Source organism: Dipodomys merriami, unplaced genomic scaffold (genome assembly GCF_024711535.1).
Source record: "Dipodomys merriami isolate MVZ:Mamm:240054 unplaced genomic scaffold, mDipMer1.0.p SCAF_655, whole genome shotgun sequence".
NCBI classification, from domain to species: Eukaryota; Metazoa; Chordata; class Mammalia; order Rodentia; family Heteromyidae; genus Dipodomys; species Dipodomys merriami.
The window spans coordinates 518048-541147 of NW_027206241.1; the positions used below are offsets into that span (position 1 = coordinate 518048).

General features: G+C 54.4%; 1 protein-coding gene across 1 annotated transcript in view; it reads right to left on the bottom strand.

Moving 5' to 3' along the window:
- LOC138815654 (adhesion G-protein coupled receptor D1-like) overlaps positions 1-22313 on the bottom strand; it is a 93436-nt gene extending 71123 nt beyond the window's left edge. The window contains exons 1-5 of the mRNA XM_070005068.1: positions 22045-22313; positions 21891-21927; positions 15925-16008; positions 12496-12618; positions 5529-5708 (exon numbers count right to left, since the gene is read on the bottom strand). Coding sequence (XP_069861169.1) covers positions 5529-5708; positions 12496-12618; positions 15925-16008; positions 21891-21927; positions 22045-22110 — 490 coding nt within the window. The 5' untranslated portion in view covers positions 22111-22313. The remainder of the gene's footprint in view (positions 1-5528; positions 5709-12495; positions 12619-15924; positions 16009-21890; positions 21928-22044) is intronic.
- Between the last annotated feature and the right edge of the window lie 787 nt (positions 22314-23100).

A 23100-nucleotide genomic window follows, 5' to 3' on the forward strand; every position in this document is an offset into this window, starting at 1 on the left:
CTCAGTGCTCCTCCTCCACCAAGACCACCAGTCCTCAGTGCTCCTCCACCACCACCAAGACCACCAGTCCTCAGTGCTCCTCCATCACCACCAAGACCACCAGTCCTCAGTGCTCCTCCTCCATCACCAAGACCACCAGTCCTCAGTGCTCCTCCATCACCAAGACCACCAGTCCTCAGTGCTCCTCCTCCTCCACCAAGACCACCAGTCCTCAGTGCTCCTCCACCACCACCAAGACCACCAGTCCTCAGTGCTCCTCCACCAAGACCACCAGTCCTCAGTGCTCCTCCACCACCACCAAGACCACCAGTCCTCAGTGCTCCTCCACCAAGACCACCAGTCCTCAGTGCTCCTCCTCCACCAAGACCACCAGTCCTCAGTGCTCCTCCACCACCACCAAGACCACCAGTCCTCAGTCCTCCTCCTCCATCACCAAGACCACCAGTCCTCAGTGCTCCTCCTCCATCACCAAGACCACCAGTCCTCAGTGCTCCTCCATCACCACCAAGACCACCAGTCCTCAGTGCTCCTCCTCCATCACCAAGACCACCAGTCCTCAGTGCTCCTCCATCACCAAGACCACCAGTCCTCAGTGCTCCTCCACCACCAAGACCACCAGTCCTCAGTGCTCCTCCACCACCGAGACCACCAGTCCTCAGTGCTCCTCCTCCATCACCAAGACCACCAGTCCTCAGTGCTCCTCCTCCATCACCAAGACCACCAGTCCTCAGTGCTCCTCCTCCACCAAGACCACCAGTCCTCAGTGCTCCTCCACCACCACCAAGACCACCAGTCCTCAGTGCTCCTCCATCACCACCAAGACCACCAGTCCTCAGTGCTCCTCCTCCATCACCAAGACCACCAGTCCTCAGTGCTCCTCCATCACCAAGACCACCAGTCCTCAGTGCTCCTCCTCCTCCACCAAGACCACCAGTCCTCAGTGCTCCTCCACCACCACCAAGACCACCAGTCCTCAGTGCTCCTCCACCAAGACCACCAGTCCTCAGTGCTCCTCCACCACCACCAAGACCACCAGTCCTCAGTGCTCCTCCACCAAGACCACCAGTCCTCAGTGCTCCTCCTCCACCAAGACCACCAGTCCTCAGTGCTCCTCCACCACCACCAAGACCACCAGTCCTCAGTGCTCCTCCACCACCACCAAGACCACCAGTCCTCAGTGCTCCTCCTCCAAGACCACCAGTCCTCAGTGCTCCTCCTCCACCAAGACCACCAGTCCTCAGTGCTCCTCCTCCATCACCAAGACCACCAGTCCTCAGTGCTCCTCCTCCACCAAGACCACCAGTCCTCAGTGCTCCTCCATCACCAAGACCACCAGTCCTCAGTGCTCCTCCTCCATCACCAAGACCACCAGTCCTCAGTGCTCCTCCTCCATCACCAAGACCACCAGTCCTCAGTGCTCCTCCTCCATCACCAAGACCACCAGTCCTCAGTGCTCCTCCATCACCAAGACCACCAGTCCTCAGTGCTCCTCCTCCATCACCAAGACCACCAGTCCTCAGTGCTCCTCCTCCACCACCAAGACCACCAGTCCTCAGTGCTCCTCCACCACCAAGACCACCAGTCCTCAGTGCTCCTCCATCACCAAGACCACCAGTCCTCAGTGCTCCTCCACCAAGACCACCAGTCCTCAGTGCTCCTCCTCCACCACCAAGACCACCGGTCCTCAGTGCTCCTCCTCCACCACCAAGACCACCGGTCCTCAGTGCTCCTCCTCCACCAAGACCACCAGTCCTCAGTGCTCCTCCTCCACCAAGACCACCAGTCCTCAGTGCTCCTCCTCCACCAAGACCACCAGTCCTCAGTGCTCCTCCTCCATCATCAAGACCACCAGTCCTCAGTGCTCCTCCATCACCAAGACCACCGGTCCTCAGTGCTCCTCCTCCACCACCAAGACAACCAGTCCTCAGTGCTCCTCCATCACCAAGACCACCAGTCCTCAGTGCTCCTCCTCCTCCACCAAGACCACCAGTCCTCAGTGCTCCTCCTCCATCACCGAGACCACCAGTCCTCAGTGCTCCTCCTCCACCACCAAGACCACCAGTCCTCAGTGCTCCTCCTCCACCAAGACCACCAGTCCTCAGTGCTCCTCCTCCATCACCGAGACCACCAGTCCTCAGTGCTCCTCCTCCACCACCAAGACCACCAGTCCTCAGTGCTCCTCCTCCATCACCAAGACCACCAGTCCTCAGTGCTCCTCCTCCATCACCGAGACCACCAGTCCTCAGTGCTCCTCCTCCACCAAGACCACCAGTCCTCAGTGCTCCTCCATCACCAAGACCACCAGTACTCAGTGCTCCTCCATCACCACCAAGACCACCAGTCCTGATTGCTCCTCCTCCACCAAGACCACCAGTCCTCAGTGCTCCTCCTCCATCACCAAGACCACCAGTCCTCAGTGCTCCTCCTCCTCCACCAAGACCACCAGTCCTCAGTGCTCCTCCTCCACCACCAAGACCACCAGTCCTCAGTGCTCCTCCTCCATCACCAAGACCACCAGTCCTCAGTGCTCCTCCTCCACCAAGACCACCAGTCCTCAGTGCTCCTCCTCCATCACCAAGACCACCAGTCCTCAGTGCTCCTCCTCCACCACCAAGACCACCAGTCCTCAGTGCTCCTCCTCCACCAAGACCACCAGTCCTCAGTGCTCCTCCTCCTCCACCAAGACCACCAGTCCTCAGTGCTCCTCCTCCTCCACCAAGACCACCAGTCCTCAGTGCTCCTCCTCCATCACCGAGACCACCAGTCCTCAGTGCTCCTCCTCCACCACCAAGACCACCAGTCCTCAGTGCTCCTCCTCCAAGACCACCAGTCCTCAGTGCTCCTCCTCCATCACCAAGACCACCAGTCCTCAGTGCTCCTCCTCCATCACCAAGACCACCAGTCCTCAGTGCTCCTCCTCCTCCACCAAGACCACCAGTCCTCAGTGCTCCTCCTCCATCACCAAGACCACCAGTCCTCAGTGCTCCTCCTCCTCCACCAAGACCACCAGTCCTCAGTGCTCCTCCTCCATCACCAAGACCACCAGTCCTCAGTGCTCCTCCTCCTCCACCAAGACCACCAGTCCTCAGTGCTCCTCCTCCATCACCAAGACCACCAGTCCTCAGTGCTCCTCCATCACCAAGACCACCAGTCCTCAGTGCTCCTCCTCCACCAAGACCACCAGTCCTCAGTGCTCCTCCTCCATCACCAAGACCACCAGTCCTCAGTGCTCCTCCACCAAGACCACCAGTCCTCAGTGCTCCTCCTCCATCACCGAGACCACCAGTCCTCAGTGCTCCTCCTCCACCACCAAGACCACCAGTCCTCAGTGCTCCTCCATCACCAAGACCACCGGTCCTCAGTGCTCCTCCTCCTCCACCAAGACCACCAGTCCTCAGTGCTCCTCCTCCACCAAGACCACCAGTCCTCAGTGCTCCTCCTCCACCAAGACCACCAGTCCTCAGTGCTCCTCCACCAAGACCACCAGTCCTCAGTGCTCCTCCTCCACCAAGACCACCGGTCCTCAGTGCTCCTCCACCACCAAGACCACCAGTCCTCAGTGCTCCTCCATCACCAAGACCACCGGTCCTCAGTGCTCCTCCTCCACCAAGACCACCAGTCCTCAGTGCTCCTCCTCCATCACCAAGACCACCAGTCCTCAGTGCTCCTCCATCACCAAGACCACCGGTCCTCAGTGCTCCTCCTCCACCACCAAGACAACCAGTCCTCAGTGCTCCTCCATCACCAAGACCACCAGTCCTCAGTGCTCCTCCATCACCGAGACCACCAGTCCTCAGTGCTCCTCCATCACCGAGACCACCAGTCCTCAGTGCTCCTCCTCCACCAAGACCACCAGTCCTCAGTGCTCCTCCATCACCAAGACCACCAGTCCTCAGTGCTCCTCCATCACCAAGACCACCAGTCCTCAGTGCTCCTCCTCCACCACCAAGACCACCAGTCCTCAGTGCTCCTCCTCCATCACCAAGACCACCGGTCCTCAGTGCTCCTCCATCACCAAGACCACCAGTCCTCAGTGCTCCTCCTCCACCACCAAGACCACCAGTCCTCAGTGCTCCTCCTCCTCCACCAAGACCACCAGTCCTCAGTGCTCCTCCTCCATCACCAAGACCACCAGTCCTCAGTGCTCCTCCTCCACCAAGACCACCGGTCCTCAGTGCTCCTCCTTCATCACCAAGACCACCGGTCCTCAGTGCTCCTCCTCCATCACCAAGACCACCAGTCCTCAGTGCTCCTCCATCACCAAGACCACCAGTCCTCAGTGCTCCTCCTCCACCAAGACCACCGGTCCTCAGTGCTCCTCCTCCTCCACCAAGACCACCAGTCCTCAGTGTTCCTCCTCCACCACCAAGACCACCAGTCCTCAGTGCTCCTCCTCCTCCACCAAGACCACCAGTCCTCAGTGCTCCTCCTCCACCACCAAGACCACCAGTCCTCAGTGCTCCTCCTCCACCAAGACCACCAGTCCTCAGTGCTCCTCCACCACCACCAAGACCACCAGTCCTCAGTGCTCCTCCTCCATCACCGAGACCACCAGTCCTCAGTGCTCCTCCATCACCAAGACCACCAGTCCTCAGTGCTCCTCCATCACCAAGACCACCAGTCCTCAGTGCTCCTCCTCCACCAAGACCACCAGTCCTCAGTGCTCCTCCATCACCAAGACCACCAGTCCTCAGTGCTCCTCCTCCATCACCAAGACCACCAGTCCTCAGTGCTCCTCCACCACTAAGACCACCAGTCCTCAGTGCTCCTCCACCACCAAGACCACCAGTCCTCAGTGCTCCTCCATCACCACCAAGACCACCAGTCCTCAGTGCTCCTCCACCACCACCGAGACCACCGGTGTTCTGGGTCTGCCTCTCTTCAATTACTTAGAATCCAGCAAGTTCCAGGACTCATGGATAACATTTTTACAACAGAAATTATCTGCAAGCAAGGAAGAGCAGCGCCTCCCCTAACAGCACCAGCCACGCAGCAACCACTGGTACTGTAACAAGGCCCCCTGACCAATGCCAAGATGAGGGACAACGAAAACCATGGGCCCAACTGAGACCAGGGGCCCAGAGCTATTTGGTACTATGCATCCCTTCCCATGGGCCCAGTTCTTCTACTACAGCCCCAAGTGCTTGCCTGTACAGGGAAGACGGGCTGAAATGCGTATGCTGCCTCTTCTTGCACTGCCTATGGTGTGAATGAGCCTCCTTTCTCTGATCTTTTTTTGGTATATTAGGGTGGGGCCTAACAGGATTCCCTGGAGTTTGGGTGCAAGGCCTAAACTGGTTCTCCCATTGCCCTTTGCTTGCAGGTTCTATTCCATTCCCACCTCCACTCCACAATGCACACAGCAGCTTGCAGTGAGCTCCCAGTCAGGACTGCCTGGCCCAGCTCTGAACCCCTTGTCACAGGCTTCATGCCCTCCCAGGGACACCTTGCTCATGCGCCCCCACAGGCTCCGCCGGGTCCTGCTGTCACAACACCATCAGGAGCTCTGGGCTACAGACACCACTCACCTGGCGGGCTGAAGGTAGCCTCCCATGTCATGGAGTTGTCACGCGTGTACAGCTCCACGGAGCCTTTGCCACCACTGGAGCAGACTCTGAAGCCATCAGAGATGACCTGTCCCCCATAGGCAGAGGAGACCGGTCTGGATTGCTCGCCTTGTGTTTTCCAGAAAAAGGAAAACGTGACCCCTGAGGACAGAAAGAGGTGGGTAAGCTGGTGGAAGCAGAATATGTACAAGTCACTCAGAAGAAAGAGTGCACTGAGGACTGCTGGCTCATGTCTGCCAAAGGCTCACTCAATAGCTGGTGTAGACAAAACCATGGGGCCAGTCTAGTGACTGGCTGAGGTCAGATCCCATGCAGTCCACTCCCAGGCTTGCAAATGCAAACCTTCAGCGTGGCCCTTCTTTTTCCCTGTCCAGACCCACCAAAATCTCTTTTGTGAATACATTTTACAAAGAACCATCTTGTATATATGGGTTGATAAACACTTGAAGAAAACATTTACTGCTTCATGAATTTCCTTCCGTGTCCATAAATACACTTCTACATGGTCGTTTTTATATCTTCAGTTACATCCTAACAGAGTTCATAGCTTTTTAAAACAAGCCCCTCTGCTGAGTTGTAAGATGTTCTTTAAAATTTTGAAAGAATATTTCAAATGGAACTTGAAGCTAATTTTTTTGCACATCTCAAATTATATGTCTTTAAACTAAATTCTCAGGAGGAAAGTTCTTTTCATGGGAGAAATGCACGTTTAAAGTCTGTGCTGCCCCTGGCACTTGCCTCCCACAAGTGCTAAGGCTCATAGGAGGTTCATGGGAGAAACACATTTTAAAGGCTGCGATGCCCCTGACTCCCACCTCCTGCCGATGGCTCACAGATGCTGGCCGCAACCATTTTTCTGCAGACACCATCTGCAGGCTCTTCCTGCTGGGCAAAGCAGTATGCCATGTGGATGAAGTGGTCCCTGTTAGAATGGTCAGTGCAACGAGCTGCTCCAGGTGGACCCGACCCCCAGTCTCCAGATATGGAGGGACACAAAGCCAGCCTCCCACAAGTCTGGGGCCCAGCTTCTCTCTCAGGGCCACAGGGCTCAGCTGTGTTGGCTTGTGGCCTTGTCATTACCCTGTGCATCTCTAACCACCTACCTATACTCTGCTTCCTACCTCCAGTAAGCCATACCCACCTCCCCTTCCCTCTAAGTAAGAAAAGTTTTCTTGCATATGTATTTACGTACTTGTATGACACGTATATGTACACTTGTATTAATGTATGTACATACTTCTATTACATGTATATGTACAATTGTATTAAAGTATGTATTAAAGTATAGTGATGTGTATATACACTTGTATATGTATGTGTGTATTGCATGTTTGGACACAAGTTACATGCATGTATATGTTTGTATGTACAGTTCTGTATGTATTGTGTACATGTATGTCCTCCTGTGTGTTGTATGTGTATTCGTGTGTATGTGTGAATACACTTGTGAATGATTATACATGTATGCACTTGTGCATATTGCATGTGTCCACAAAGATACATACATATCTGTATGTTGTGTGCATGTCTACCCATGTGTACATTGCATGTCTGTGTTACATACATGCACACCCACACATGTGCACTCTGCAGTAGCCTGGCCCCAAGTCAGGCTGGGGTCAGTGACCACCCATGATTCCTGGTTGAGAACAAACAGAGCTGGTGAGGATGGGGCAGGGGCAGAGGGGAAGAGGGAGAGGAGTGGGGGAGGAATCACCTGGAACCACTGAGTCTACAGAAGGCAGCTGCTACTGGTAGAGAAACTGGTGTCTCTTTGATAGCCATCCTCACTGCAGTATCTCTGAGTTAACATATTTGTTTCAAGACTTTCCAATGCCATAGCAGCTAAATGGCTCTGTATCTTTGTGTGGTCAAAGCCCCAGAGTAATTAATATAAACACGGAAACCCTGGCACAACTTTTATAACCCTGGCTTGGAACTTCTCACTCTATTGTTTTGGTAAAAGGAAACTCTCATAGAAATAGTGAGGGAAAGGGTGACATTGTCCAAAAAGAAATCCATTCATTGCCTGACTTATGTAACTGTCACCCCTGTGTACACCACCTTTATGAAAATTTTAAGAAGAAAAAGAACCTCAAGATTTTGAATGTTCTCACCACCACAAAGAAACAGTGGCAGTCTGGGTGACAGATTCGTCAGCTGAGCTGGTCTGGTCATCCACAACACATACTGGACCCATGATTATGCACAATCACTCTGGATCAGCTACAAAGGAAAGCTGACTTTCAAAGTAGGACTAGGGGCATGGCTCAAGTGGGGCAGAGGCAAAAGAGGGCATCAGACCCTTAGTTCAAACCTCTGTACCACAACCAAAACAAACAGAAAACCCCATACCATGAACCTTACAGTACCGGGAGAGTCCTGGACTCTGGAAGTCTCCAGTATTCTACCTGGGTCCTTGGGGCACCTTGCAGGCTGCTGAGGAAAGCTGAACCATGGGGAGTACTACATGACATGAACATCAAGAGAGACATCGGAGGTGGCAACCTGTTGTCATTATGGTACATATCACACATCCTGTGGACAGTAAGAGAGGCTGGAGGGCAGCATGCAGGCCACACTCCAATGGTGGGAGGAGGGGACACAGTGCCAGACCTCTTCCTTGTACTCCATGTCACAGAGGTCAGAGTGAACTCCAGACTACCCGCCTGCCTCTCTATGCTCAGAAACAACTGATTTCATAGCAAGGCACACATGGTGAGTTGTGAAATTTTTGTTATGAAATGTAATCCCAGTAGGATTCACAGAAGTTGATATTTCCCAAAAGAAAATGTTGCCGCATTTAATTCCTTTTCCTCAATTCAATATGATGCTGTCCTGGCTACAGGACTCTCCCCAGGAAAAATAAATAATAAAAAAGTCAATACTGTTAGGTAAGGATTAGGTAATAAAAATAAATCTTAAAAACTCAGTGTGGCCGGGCGCCGGTGGCTCACGCCTGTAATCCTAGCTACTCAGGAGGCTGAGATCTGAGGATCACGGTTCAAAGCCAGCCCGGGCAGGAGAGACCGTGAGACTCCTATCTCCAATAAACCACTAGAAAACCGGAAGTGGCGCTGTAGCTCAAGTGGTAGAGCGCTCGCCTTGAGCTGAAGAGCTGAGGGACAGCGCCCAGGCCCAGAATTCAAGCCCCACGACCGCCAAAAACAAAAAAAAACTCAGTGTGGTGTTGGATTGAGGACATAAAAGCAGGTTGTGGACCCGTAGCCTGCTTCTTAGCTCACTCTGCCTAAAACACTATGGGCCCTCTAGGGATGGGCTTGTGCATAAATGCCAGCCTGTGTCTCCAGTCTGAAGAGACTCAGTGTTGTCACAACCAGAGACTGAGATCAATATGGAGAAAGGAAAGGGAAGGGAAAGAATGAAGCCTGACACTGACCAATTGATTCTATATGTTGTTCTTGCAATGAGCAGTGAATCTGAACCCATCCAAAATGTAAAATGAGGCGCACGTCCTCAGAAGACAGAGGTCCCTGGAAATGAATGGGAGCTGTAAGTTCACAAATATTAGTGTTATGCAAAGTCACAGATGAAGTCAAGAGATGGATAATCTAAGCAGACAGTCCACCTGAAACACACTCACTCATGTCTACCTACACTTTCAAGGCCCAAGGTGAAATGGCCATAGGAGAGTGTCCAGAGGCCCAAACATTCAAGCAAAGAAAGCATGGAAGACACGAGATGGTCTTCGTCCTGGAAGTGACCGTGGCACAGCGCCGACACCGGCCCGCGGCCCACACGGCGCTGCTCAGCGTCCCTCCTTCACAACTGTCCATCGAGAAGCGTCTGGTCTCCACGTTGCAGACCACAGCGCTCGGTAAGAACAAAGGAACTGAGCTGAGGCCGGCGGCCCCGCTGGGGGTCTCAGCTCCTCGGGAGGCGGAGCTCTGCCGACCGCAGTTCGATTCCTGGCCGCGCCTGACAAGGGCGTCCGCGGGACTCCTCCCCAGAAGCCGGAAGTGGGGCTGAGGCCTGACAGGAGCGTCCGCGGGACTCCTCCCCAGAAGCCGGAAGTGGGGCTGAGGCCTGACAGGAGCGTCCGCGGGACTCCTCCCCAGAAGCCGGAAGTGGGGCTGAGGCCTGACAGCAGCATCCTGGGACTCCTCCCCAGAAGCCGGAAGTGGGGCTGAGGCCTGACAGCAGCATCCTGGGACTCCTCCCCAGAAGCCGGAAGTGGGGCTGAGGCCTGACAGGAGCGTCCGCGGGACTCCTCCCCAGAAGCCGGAAGTGGGGCTGAGGCCTGACAGCAGCATCCTGGGACTCCTCCCCAGAAGCCGGAAGTGGGGCTGAGGCCTGACAGCAGCATCCTGGGACTCCTCCCCAGAAGCCGGAAGTGGGGCTGACCGGCCTCGACCCAGCGGCAGCGCCCAGGCCCCGAGGTCGAGCCCTGGGCCCGGACGCCTCCGGACCGGCCTCCCGGCCAGCCGTGGGCGGCTGCGGACAGCGACACCTCTGGGCGTCGGGGACAGGAACCCTGGACGAGGGCGCTTCGTCCCGTGCCATGACGGGCGAACTCCATGCTACCCCGAGTTCCCGGGCCAGGCAGGCGGGAAGGAAGGGAGGACAAGGTAAGGACAAGCGGACTCACAGGCTGGCAGGAGGGAGGCCCCGCCGCGGAGAGGCCGAGTCCGGAAAGGGCGAGGGCCCGGGCTCGGCCGCGCTTGAGTTCCAAGTGACGAAATGGCTGGAGCAGAGCGTGCGCGCATGCGCAGTTATCTGGGAAGGGCGGCGGGACGCAGGGGCATGCGCACCAGTGGCCAAGTGGCGGGGAGGAGCGTGCACATGCGCACAGGCATGCGCACGTGTGTGAGGCGGGCAGAGGGGACGCTTGGGCGTCGTACAGCAGCCCAGTTGCAACCCACGTGCCCGTCAGGCCCGGCGGGGACCGTGCGTGCGTGCGTGCGTGCGTGCGTGCGTGCGTGCGTCCGGCGCGGGGCAGTCGGAGCAAGGCGCCCCGGCGTCAGGAAGGCTGCTGGCTCCGGTGATGCTGAGGTACCGCGCGCCGAGCCTGGCAGGGCCTCCACACCGCCCGACCCGCCCAGCCCCGCGTCCCCGGCCCGCCCGCGGCCCGGCCTCCGGGACCTTCCATCCCAGGCCGCCCCGCGAACATGTCCACCTTGTTCCGACAGCTTTTTAAAGTTAGCCACCTCGTGCCTGCCAAGGGGGGAGCGGAGGCAGGGCCTGGCCCCAGGGCCCCGGCGGGGAGGCCGGACACCCCGAACCCCCAGGAGAAGGGGAAGGGGCCGTGACTGCAGCCGCTCCCGCTTGGCTGAGCGGGTTAGAGATGGCTGCCGTGGCTCCCGCCTGTGTTCCCAGGTGCTCTGGAAGCTGAGCTAGGAGGATCGTGGTCTGAGGCCAACTTGGGCAAAAACGCCAGACCCTATCGGGGGAGGCATGGCTCAAGTGGTAGAGCACCTGCCTGGCAGACCGAACGGTTTCAGTTCAAACCCCAGGACGCCCCCACCGAAAGAAAGTTGTTAACCCTAAGCTCCTCAAGAAACAATTTAGCCCAATGTCAGGAATAACTACAAAAGACCAAGGATCCCAAAATGGGAATACGCCTTTTCTTGAGGAAAATAGAAGCCCTTAAACATTTCCTATTTTTCTATTTTTGTAGCAGCTAATTTAAGATTTTTAACTCCAAGGCTACTGGACCTTGGGGTCCAGGGGCCTTGCTGGGAAGCTTTGAGCTTTGAGCCACACTTCCCTTGGGCCCTGCCACACGCTCCCTCTGGGTCCGTCATCGGGGAAAGTACTAGCCCTGGGACTCCCAGGACCTGGGGGAGATAAACTCTAGCTGAGCCACAGAGATACTCCCTTCCCCAGAGCAGCTGCTGCTCTGGAGGCCAGGGAAAGCCATATGAAAATGTCCCACTCCCCAGAGCTCAGCCTCGCCTGAGCTCCCCAGAGGGGAGTTTGAGTTTGCAGAAATAAGCCTGCTGTGTTCCCAGGGCTCTTTGAACTGGGGACAAGCTCAAGTCCTATTAGCTGCTTCCCAGCCTAGGTGTTGACCTCAGAGCTGTTCCACACAGATCTGGGCCTGGCAGAGTCTGAAATGTAGCCTCCCACATTTATCTGTCCTCATTGGAATGGAGTCTGTCTCTTCCTAGAACCACACACAACCTGTTGCCTCGGGCCATCTAAGACCCAAGATGTCTCAGAGCCTTAAGCAGGACTGCATGAAACTTTTCTACCCTTAGGAACAAACATTTCCATTTTGCCTAAAAGAAACAACTTGAAAGCTCCAGCTGGTGATAATGGCAGAGGAGAGACGGCTCAGAAAGTTTCAAACTCAGCCCAGATGTGCTATGTTCACAGCCAGACCCCAGGAGCAGGTTGGCCTCTCACGAGGAATGAGGAAAAGCATGGGTCCCTGCTTGCCCTTTCCCACCTGTTCTTTGTCCATGCTGTCACTCTAACCACAGGCCTCGGCTGATGGTGGAGACAGATACAGCAGCCCTGCCAGCTGCCCTCAGTGGCCCAGGCACAGCCAGTGTGAGGGTTAACAGGCACACCCTGCAGACTGGGCATCCACATGTCAGAGCCAGAAATAACGTGGTGGCAGCCACACCATCAATTTGCTTCCCACAAATGCCGCAGCCCCATCCCAATCTGGGCGGGTGGCAGCAAGGTGGCTCCCCAAAGGAGGGTCCCCTCCTCTGTGACAAGATGAAATACCACCATCCCATAGCTCTGGGCCACAATGGTGTATAACTCTCATCTCCAGGATGGCACTCCAGTCTGAGCTCAAGCTGCCTATGTTGCCTCCGCTCCCTCTCTCCAGCTTGTATTTGACATTTCATGCTATAATTGATGGGAGCTTCATGTTCACATCTGCCACTGGCCAGAGAAGCAGCCATTACCCACAACAAAACGCATGGAAGTAGGAGAGGCAGCAGTCACTTACCCTCAGGGCCACACTGAGCCGGGTTGCTGATGCAAGACGTCTTGTACCTGCCGTAGTAAAGGAGTGTTACCCCCTTCTCCTCCTTGAGGTAAATGCCTTTGTTGACCTTCCCTTCCACAATATCTGAGTGAGAGGAAAGACAGCACTGTGTGTTAGTGACCCTATGAGACTGGAAGCCTAAAGACACAAGTCAGATTCACAGCTTCCTTGTCTTCATAATTGCACATTCATAATACCACACACTATCTAGAAAATTAATGGCATTCATTAATATTTAACTATTAGTAATTATAAATAATGTATAAGTTTAAGTGTTAGGTGGTAAATTATTATAATATCCTATTGATGTCTTATTAATGTGTCACATGCATTACAGCGGAATGATACAGTAACTGTCCTTTTTGCCAATGGTTGAACCCACTGGGGTGAAACGAACGGCTGTGCCCCGCTGTCCTAATCATATCACATGCTGCCGGATCCTTCCCAGCCCATTCTCGTTTCGAATTTCCTTTAGTAGACTGAACATGGAGCATGATGTGCTCTCTGTTCTCCTGAGCTCGGCTTAGGGCATTCTAATCCCACCTGGCTGTGGGGCCTGTGTTTCCGACCTGGGAGGGCCTGGGACAGTCCGAGGAGGGCCTGCCAGCTGCAGGACCCCACAGCCATAAATCCCTTCAGAAGCCCTGCCCATCCAGACATCTTGTTTTGTCCTCTTTCTAACTCAAATGTGTCTGATGGAGGAGAGACAAAGGCACGGGGTTTTTAGAGAGGATAAGCGGGGCCTATGAAACCTAACAGTGGCAGCATCTGTTGTTCACTGTGGTCAGCTTGCTCATTTTCCTCTGCTACTTGGGAGAGACTGGGGAGAATGGCCCTGTTGGCTTTGGGTACAATGTATACCCAGGAGCTGTTCGGCCTTCTGACCCAACACTGCCACCCAGACCAGCTTTATGACTGGATAACCCCCCGGGGACCACTGTTTGTCCTTACTGTGTTGAAACTATTGTTTTTACTTACCCTGTTTCTTGCCAGAGAGATCTATACCTTATACAGCACTAAATGGATAAATAACAGTTTCTTAACTGAGTTAGGCTGCACAAACCCCTAAGCAAGACCATTTGCTTGGCAAAATTAATTGCAGGAGTCAAACACCCCACAGTTGAAGGAGCAACTGGGAGATGGGCTAGAAAATGGATCTATGTGATTAGAACTGGTCTCTGAGGCCCACCAAATAAATGCCACAATCGCTGCCCTTCTGTTTCAGCTGCATGGAGAACACACAGCCCTGTGGGCTCTGGGATCATTAAAGAAGACAGTAATTCAGTCATGACTCTCGTGGGGGTGTGTCTCAGAAGAAAGCATCTTAGGAGTTTTAAAATCCAGCTGCAAAGATAATGCTGATTTTAACGTTTGGAAAAGATTAAATTCTGGATGAAGCACTTTGAATTAATTTTGATTTTCCTTGAAAAGGGCTTCTTCTCCCCTCTTTCTGTGTTTCGAAAAGATCTCATCTTGGCTCGGTTTTGCTTTGGAAATAAGCTTCCATTTCAGAATCTGCTGGGAATATGGACAAGCACCTGCCCCTCTGAGCCTGGCCATCCACCCTGGCTCTGTCTGCTTCTACTAACTGCTACCCACTTATCTGCCAGCCAAGAGAGTGGCATCCCACAGGACTGGACTGCTGAGCCCTCAAGTTCACTGGAGATCCCAGCATGACAGAAATCAGAAACACACACAAGGTGCTCACCTACGGTTGCAGAGAAATTGGAGTAGGCAGAGTCATTGGTAGAAACAAAGGTAGAATTGTGGGAAGGGAGCACAGTGAGGTTGTGGGTTCGCAATGCTGGGTGAGACAACAAGAGAGAAAGCACAACACATGAGTGAGACAATGGCAAACATAAGTAAACAAACAGAACCAGCACATCTCTCAACAAGGCCTGCCTTGGAGGGGACTCCTTCCACCCCGGCCTCCCCTCCTCCCCAGGGCTCCCTCTGCCCTTGTGCCAGCCAGCTGCAGTACACTGTTCATTCCAAAGATGGGTGCAGGAGCTGTCGATCCCGGCCACAAGCTCAGAGGTAAGGGTTCCAGAGTGGCTCCACTCTCGCACAGAGGCGTAGTTGAGAGATAAGATACTGAACTTGGCCATTTGTGAAATGGCTACAACAAAAGAATTTATGGAGATGGTTTGGTGAGAACTGATGAGACACAAACATGGCGTGAACATGGTGAAATGGTGACAAGTGACAAGACAGAGCCTAGTCGCACACAGCAGGCAGCAGCACATCCATGGCGTGATTCCCAGCCATCCACCATCCTTCTTCCTTGAGGACCTCTCGTTGAACTGAAACGTGCCAGGGCGGCTTGCTGGCAGGGTGACATGGTGAGAGGAGACCACTTGATGCTCCACTTCCAGGGTTTCCAGAAAACACTGATCTGTTTATTTAGAGTCTGACCAGAGTCAGTGCACTCAATGGACAGCGGTCAGCCCCTTCGCCATTGTATTTGTGTGATTTCCTGACTTAATCGATTAAATGACTGGCTCAGATGAGGGCTGGGGGACGAGCGCTCTGATAGGTAGCTATCAGGCTCTTTATTGAAATGACTCCTAATATATTAGTTGCTGGATCCTGGGCAGTGAGCTATTTATTTTGACAACGCATTTCCACTTTTCAGGGGTATTACCTCCAAGAGCTTAAAAACAAAGACCCAACAGGAAAAATGAGGTTTGACCAGGGCAAGTGCTCTCTTTTCTCTGAACCAGCCACATCAGAAACTTGCAGTGTGTTTTCACCCCACAGAAGCATGAATTCAGAGAAAATATTTGTCTGTAAGGCTGTGCTCAGGGGCGGCCATCCACGTAAAAGGAGGGCAGGCTAGCAAACCACACTGAAGACAGCGCCCTGTGTCCTTCCCAGAGACCCTCCCCCACCACCAGGCTGTGACTTTGAAGCTTAAGAGTATAAGGAAACATTGTAGAGGGTTCTGTGGATTCCTGGCAGCACACTAAATCTCAGCCATAGGAAGGTGACGGTGTGCTGGCAGGGTGGGGCTCATGGCCATAGTAATCAGTAGCCTGTGGTTTTTTTAATGTATTACATGGGATGGGAGCATGGCTCAAGTGGTAGAGTGCTTGCCTAGCAAGCATGAGGTCTTGAGTTCCAACCCCAGTACTGCCATATATGTGTATGGATTTTGTACACAAACACACACACTGCAAGGAACCAGAACAGAAATGACTGGAACACAGGCTGAGCTCTGTACTATGGCACTGTGGCTGGACACATCAGCCACTTGATAGCATCAAGAACAAAAGTTGTTCAAAATTTCTATTTAAAAGGGGGTCTCGGGCAGAGGCATGGCTCAAATGGTTCTCCTGGTGCCCTGATGCCCCAGCCCCTGGCCTGTGGCACTCCAGTGCCCAGGTCTACCTCCAGTGGTATCCTGAAGTTCATGGATCCCGTCCACATCTTCCAGTGGCCAGTAATGGGAAGCAGAGGCCAAGACAGCAAAGCCTGCAGAGGAAAGGATGGAGCTGTTAAATCACCACTGGGGAGGAAGGAGCTGAGGATGGAGCTGTGAGCTGGACCTTCGATTGATTGGGAAGAGTAAATGAACCCCACAATGAGCCAATGTCTGCCATCATTGGACAAGGAAAGAAACAATGAAAAACAGTTCTGGAAGAAGGACACGAACCTCAGTGCTCCTCAGTGCTGTGCCAGACATTGTTGGAGGTATTTGGGAAACACTTTCTTATCCGTGCTAACAATGACTGACAAGATAATTGTGTCCTTTGCCTATTTGTAAGATCAGCAAGAAAGTCCTGGCTCAAATTGCATGCAAGGCCATGTTAGGATATTTCCTAGGCCCAGCCCTGCTGCCCCCCGCCGCCCCCCACTGTACCTGTATCCTGCCCACTGAGAAGGGTTGGCTTCATGATCTTTTTGTTTACATATTATGCAGATATACTAGTTTCTAGTCTCATGTTACATGAACAGATGAAGTCACTGACTTGCTGGTTTATTGCAGAGTCTCCCAGATTTGTCTGTCTACGCTGGCTTCAGATCTCCATTTCAGCCTCCTGAGTAGCTTGGATTACAGGCATGAACCAATTGGCACCTGGCTGGATAGCTTATGATAAAGATGGTGTCTTAAACAAGAGAAATATACTCAGCAAAAACTGGTGGAGCCATTAGCCGTTTGAGGAGAAAAAAAGGAGCCCACCTCATGCTTTATACCACCTGGATCAAAAGATAAGTGTAATAATATAAAAGCGTTCTGAGGTGATAAATTTGACTGCATTGTTTTTAATTTTTGCTCAGAAACAAGTTAAACTGTGAAGTGATAATATTTATGTTAATATATGCGACAAAAATGTCTTGATTCCTTCTTGGATGTATTATGGCTGCTATATCTTTAAACCTCTCAGGCTGAGGCATAGCACTTGCCTAGCATGCCTGAGAGAGTTCCTGGCTTTGTCCCCAGCACCAAAACAAAACTCCTCCTGTTAAGAAAAAACTTGTTAGCTGGGTGCCAGTGGCTCACCCCTGTAATCCTAGCTACTCAGGAGGCTGAGATCTGAGGATAGCAGTTCAAAGCCATCCCAGGCAGGAAAGTCTGTGAGACTCTTATCTCCAATAAACCACCAGAAAATGAAGTGGCGCTTTTTTTAAGTGGTAAGAGTGTTAGCCTTGAGCTGAGGAGCTGAGGGACAGCACCCAGGCCCAGAGTTCAAGCCCCATGACTGACAAAAAGAAAAAACTTGTTTCCATTTTGTCCTTACAGCACGTTACATACAAAAATCTAAAATGTAAGCCGAGGACAAAGTGCTTTCTGGAGCATAAAGGCAAGACTCTGCCCACGGCCTAGCTCCTGTTTACAGGCTAGAGAGCCCTGCTGGACATCTGGAGGCTGTGTGTGGGACTCGGAGAAGCAAGAGGCCAAAGCACCCATTTCATCTACCATGATTTCCACATAAATCTAGGGTACTCACTGAAAAAAACCTTCACTGACTTTTATTTACCACGGGAAAAATCAGGAAAAGAAATCACATACAGTGTATAGAGAACAGAGGCCAGCTCCTCAGATCCCCTGTGCGTCGCTGACCTATGGACACAACACCCTCACCATCTCCGGTGACTGAGGCTACAGCTGGTTCTGGGAGGAATTGCTGAGAAGCATAGGTATGGTATCACCCCAGAAGGAGCTGCAACCCCAAGGGCGTGCCGAGGAAGAGGTTCTCAGGAGGGGCTGCTGGACCTGCTCCCCTGCTGCGCTTCCCACAGTGCCTAGCCCCCTGTGACGTACTGCCGTGTGAACTCACAGCTGGGCACAGGGACGTGGGCACAGACTGCTGCACCTACATGCCAGGCCCATCCTGAGGGCATGGCTTTGCGGGTTAAACAGCTGGCGGCATGCATCTGCTGACAGGCAGGTGCCAGCGATGAAGGACCGGGACCTTTCCAGGGCAGGAGGGCTGTGGCAGGTTGAGCTGCAGACACCGAACCACAGAACCCTGTCCATGCCATGTTGGTGCCACTGCAGGTCAGTTGCCCAGAATCTCCAGGTCTCTGCTTTTGGAGACGTTAGAGATCCGGGTGTTCTAAGTGTAGAATTCCCCCCAATTTAGTCCTGTCAATTTTAAATAACAATGAGGTGGTACTAACAGGATAGGCCTGGCTCGTCCACAGGCCCATATAACCTAAAGGATTGAGAGAAAGCAGAAAGGCTCTTGCTCTTTTGTGACAGGCTGCGGCCGCCTTCCCATCACCAAGGACAAGAGCTGATCTAGTCAGCCACATGGCTCTCGCAGGCAGACCCACCCAAGGCAAGGTGTCTTCTTAGACATTGTGGCTCGTCTGGCAGTCACATGGCCATTTGGGGATGAGTCAGAGACAGGAGAAGACAGTGCAGGGAGGTTGGGAGAAAGAAGAAAGAGGAGGGGAGGCAGGACAGGATAAGAGACGACAGAGGCGGGGGAAGATTCCCAGCCATTGCCATCATAAGTCTTGCACCCATATCTAAAGTTCCATCATTTTAGGTTGGCTGGGAGAAGACAAGAATTGATGGTGACAACAGCTCATAATTTTCCTGGTTCTTCTCTGCCCCTTGCCTCCCCTTCCCAGGACTCCACTTTCGAGGGGTCCTTCAAATGACCTGTCCTTGGTCCCCACCAGTCCATCTCTGCCTGCTGGGCTCTATCCGCCTCCCTTCAACACTGAAGCTCATGTTCCCCACTGCTTGGAAAGCTGGTCCTTGTGTTTTGTGTAGCTGCCTCTTTCCAATCCAGGTCTTGGCCTCCCCTCAGGCCTCCTGGCCCTGTCACCACCCTCTCGGCCCTCTCCCGGCGGTTACCTCCACCAGACGTTCTGTGCCTGATCTGGCGTCTGGCCCCTGAGTCAGACTTCTGCTATGTAAAGGATTCTATCTCCTCTCTGTGTTCCGTGCGTGTGTACGTGCATGCATGCGTGTGTGTGTGTATGTGTGTCTGTGTGTGTGTGTGTGTAACTCAGATTTTTTTATTTGAAATCTCCCAAGGTCCGGATGTTAGTCATTATAAACATACTCTAGCTGAGCACTGGTGGTTCACACCTATAATCCTGGCTACTCAGGAGGCTGAGATCTGAGGATCACTGTTTAGAACCAGCCTGGGCAGAAAAATCTGAGATTCTCTGTCTCCAATTCACCACCAAATAGCCAGAGGTGTTTCAAGTGGTAGAACATCAGCCTTGAGCAAAAACAAAACAAAAAATTAGAGTGTGAGGCCCTGAGTTCAAGCACAAAATTAATAAATAAAAAAATCACAGGTAGAATGGGTGATGAAATGCAGGAATGAGTAGAGACCAGTTCATCATGAACATAGGGTACACAGGGAATGCAATTATATCTGTAGTCCTTGCCCCTGGAAAGTCACTATCTGATAGACCCCTGTGTCTGACAGGACGACAGTGCTGTTTTTCAAAAGGCCATCGTGAACGTAGTTTTCCACCCTAGGAAGGTGACATTCAGGTTCCCACAGTGCAGGGCGGGCCACTGTCGACCACACACCACGGGTCACTGTGTGGAATGACCACCGTGATTACCTGCTGTGGGCTCCCCAGCCTCCCAAGAGGCAGGCAGGTGGCTGCCGGGCATGCTGGCCCCAGCTGGGGCCAGAGCCCCACGGCCCCCCGCGTAGGAAGGGTCCGAGTGGTGACATGGCTGCTACTTTTCTCAAGTCCCCTGGTCCTCATTACAGTCATTACCTATAAAAGGACATGTTTATAAACTTTTGCAAATGACTTGCAGTCTCCTAGCCAGCACCATCTAGGGGTCGGAATTAACCGACAGGCACAGCTTCGTATGTTGTCATGGGGAGCCAGGACCAGGGCTCGGTGCCTGGGTGGTGGCAGATGTCCCTGCCCGGCTGGTCCCAGTGTCCGCTCTCCAGTCTCTCCACAAAGTGAGGACAGGGTAACCACACTAAACCTGCTCGGCCACCATCCACAGCACAGAGGCTCCTGAGAAGCGGCATGATTTGAGATCACTTACGAAGCTAAGCCCCCTGTGTACTGGCAGAGCTAGGGATCCAGCAGCCCCTGAGCCAGTGTGGACAGATGACCCGGCCTGAGCATCCCCTGGGGGTGTGCCTGCAGCCTGGCTCAGGCTTCCAAGTGAGGCGCCGCCCAGCCGGGTCCCCTCTGCCACAGATCGAGGGCAAGTGACCTCTGCACACCGACGAGGCAGAGGGCACACGGCCAGGTGCCAAGACGGACCAACATGAACAGCATATCCTGTTGGGCCTTCTTACCAAAACAAGTTTGGTATGGCTGCATGAACCAGGACACTAGCAGCGCCCATGCTCAGCTCCAGCTCCCACACCCACCCAGCCCTGCACCACCGTCCTTTCCCCGTCACCTCCTGGGGTGCCATGCCCCTGACTGCCACCCTGATGCCTGTGTCCTGGTCCATCACTCCCATTGCTGAAGTGCAGGCCTGGGAGATCTGCCACCCGGTACAACCCTGTAAAGATGCCCAGCACACTGCTGGCGAACGCTTAACAGCTAACGCCCTGAACAGCTAACGCCCTGAGGGTGATGCGTGCCAACCCTGTACCCACCCCTTCTCCCCATCTGACCGGGGCTCCCTGTGTGTGCCATGCCTGTGTCCATCTGCAGGGCTCCGGAGAGGCGGCCGGGCACCGAGCAGGCCCCACAGCTGTGGATGGGGTGACGCTATGTCCAGGGGCACAGCCTGGAAGGCCTTTGGAGTGATTTTGAGTGTGTTGGAGTGATTTAGGGGAGCCCCTTTCCATGAGCAGACCCCTCCTCACTGCACGCCTCCTTAGTGTGGTGACAAGTGTGGCTACCTGGCCCCTGGGTCCTTCTGCCGGGGCAGTGGCTGGGGAACAGGTGGGCCCATGGCTTCCACACTCCTGCAGAGGATTTAAGGAGGGAGGGCCTTGAAGACGTGGGTGGGAGAATCGGCCACCTCTACTCGGAAGGGCAGGGCTGAAGTGCACCTACATGACGTTGCCAGAGGGCCCTGGCAGCCAGGCCGTGGCCTGGGCTTGAGCTCCAGCAGCCATTGTCAGGTTCCCTGGAAACAGGCGGGCTGCTCACGGCTGCCAGGACCCCACCCCCACACCCTCCACCCCGAGTCAGAGGCCTGGCTCCAAGCCAGCCATAAGCCTCAGCAAAGGGTCAGAGTTAGAAGCGGCTGGGAGCCCCAGGCCTAGAGCCGCCAACCCGGCCCCCCGGCCGCTCACCCCTTCCCATCCCACCCTTCCACACCCGGTCTACACACACGGACACGCTGCAGCAAGGCCAAAGGCGGACAGGTACCTGTGCCTCATACCTGTAATCCTAACGGTCAGGAGGTCCACACCTGAGGATCACAGTTTGAAGCCAGACTGGGCAGGAAAGCCCCTGAGACTCTTATCTCCAGTTAACCACCAAACAGCCAGATGTAGAGCTGTGCCTTAAGTGGTAGAGTGCTAGCCTTGATCAAAACTGAAAGACAGCGCCCAGGCCCAGAGTTCAAGTCCAGTACCTTCACGCACTCGCACACGTGCGGGCCAGGTGAGGTTTTTCCCCATGCCATGCCAGGCACTGGCAGAGGACCAGCCCTGCCAGGACGGCGGCACATAGGGCTTGTGGCGCAGAGGGAGCTCTAGCGGGCTCAGGTGAGAGAGGCGGGAAGCACATCCCTTCACCACAAGGTCCCACGTGTCCCACGAGACCAGCTTCCGCATCACAGTATGAAGATGTTGGCCAGACGGCCCCATGGCAGGGTCGACAGGACAAAGAGGAGTAAAAGGCGACCCTGGACAGCCAGGGTGCTGATCAGCTCTCCCTAGGGTGCCAGCTAGGCAACGAGAGGCCGCGGCCGGCCGGCCCGCGGAGGTGACACCTCTTACCTGGGTGGTCCTGTGCTCTGCGTGGGACTGCACACACCTGCAAGGGAAGGTCACACTGTGAGACACCCGCAGGAATCACAAGGCCACACCTCGGGACGCCGGAGAGCCTCCACAGACGTCCATGTGGACACACTGCGGCTGCTCGGGACGTTACCTGGAATCCACAGACACAGAGCAGCAGCCAGGAGCGCCAGTGGCCGAGGGACGGCAGCTTCTTCATGGTTCCCAGAGGTCAGAAGAGGCGGGGACCCGCGTGGAATTCCTGAGAGGGGGGCTCTGGCCTCTACTTTCCCCTTCTTTGGGACAGGGATACTTCACAGGCTTCAGGACTTGAAAATCAGCTCTGTGGAGTTTGTGAGAGAGGTGTGCTCTCTCTCTCTTTCTCTCCACCTAACAGGCAGCGGACTGCAAGACGCAAAGGCCAGCTCCAGACTGAGAAAGCATCCAAAAGGCTGCACCACAGCCCTCCCGCCGCCCGCCGTCCCCCAGAGGGGCCCGCCTTCGGGGCTGGGCGGGGCTGGCTGTCCTTCCCGCTTCTGCCTGGAACCGGAGGGGAACCGGGAGGCTCTGCCTTAGTCCCGTAGTCCCGGCTCCTGAGCTCCACAGCTGCCCCTCTGCCTGTGCCTCAGGCTCTGGGTGGGGAGGAGTGAGGTCAGCTCCAGTCAAACTTCACTCTCCTCTCTATTTATATCCTGTCCCCGCTGTGTTCCTGGGTCCTAACTCCAGCCGCTCCAACAACCAGAGCAGCCCCACAATCACACAGACATGGAGATGGGGTAGGAGGTGTGTTAAGGTGTGTGTGAGACACAGAGTAGGAGGGGTGTGAGGCGGTGTGAGTGCAGTGGCGTGAATGTGTGAGGGTGGGTGCGAGTACAGATGTGTGAGTGGGTGTGAGTGCAGGGGTGTGAGGAGGCACGGGTGGGTGTGAGTACAGGGGTGTGAACACGGTGGGTGTGAGTGCAGGGGTGTGGGTGTGAGTGCAGGGGTGTGGGTGTGAGTGCAGGGGTGTGAGGAGGCACGGGTGGGTGTGAGTGCAGGGGTGTGGGTGTGAGTGCAGGGGTGTGAGGAGGCACAGGTGGGTGTGAGTGCAGGGGTGGGTGTGAGTGCAGGGGTGTGAGGAGGCACGGGTGGGTGTGAGTACAGAGGTGTGGGTGTGAGTGCAGGGGTGTGGGGGTGCAGGTGGGTGTGAGTAGGTGTGAATGCAGGTGGG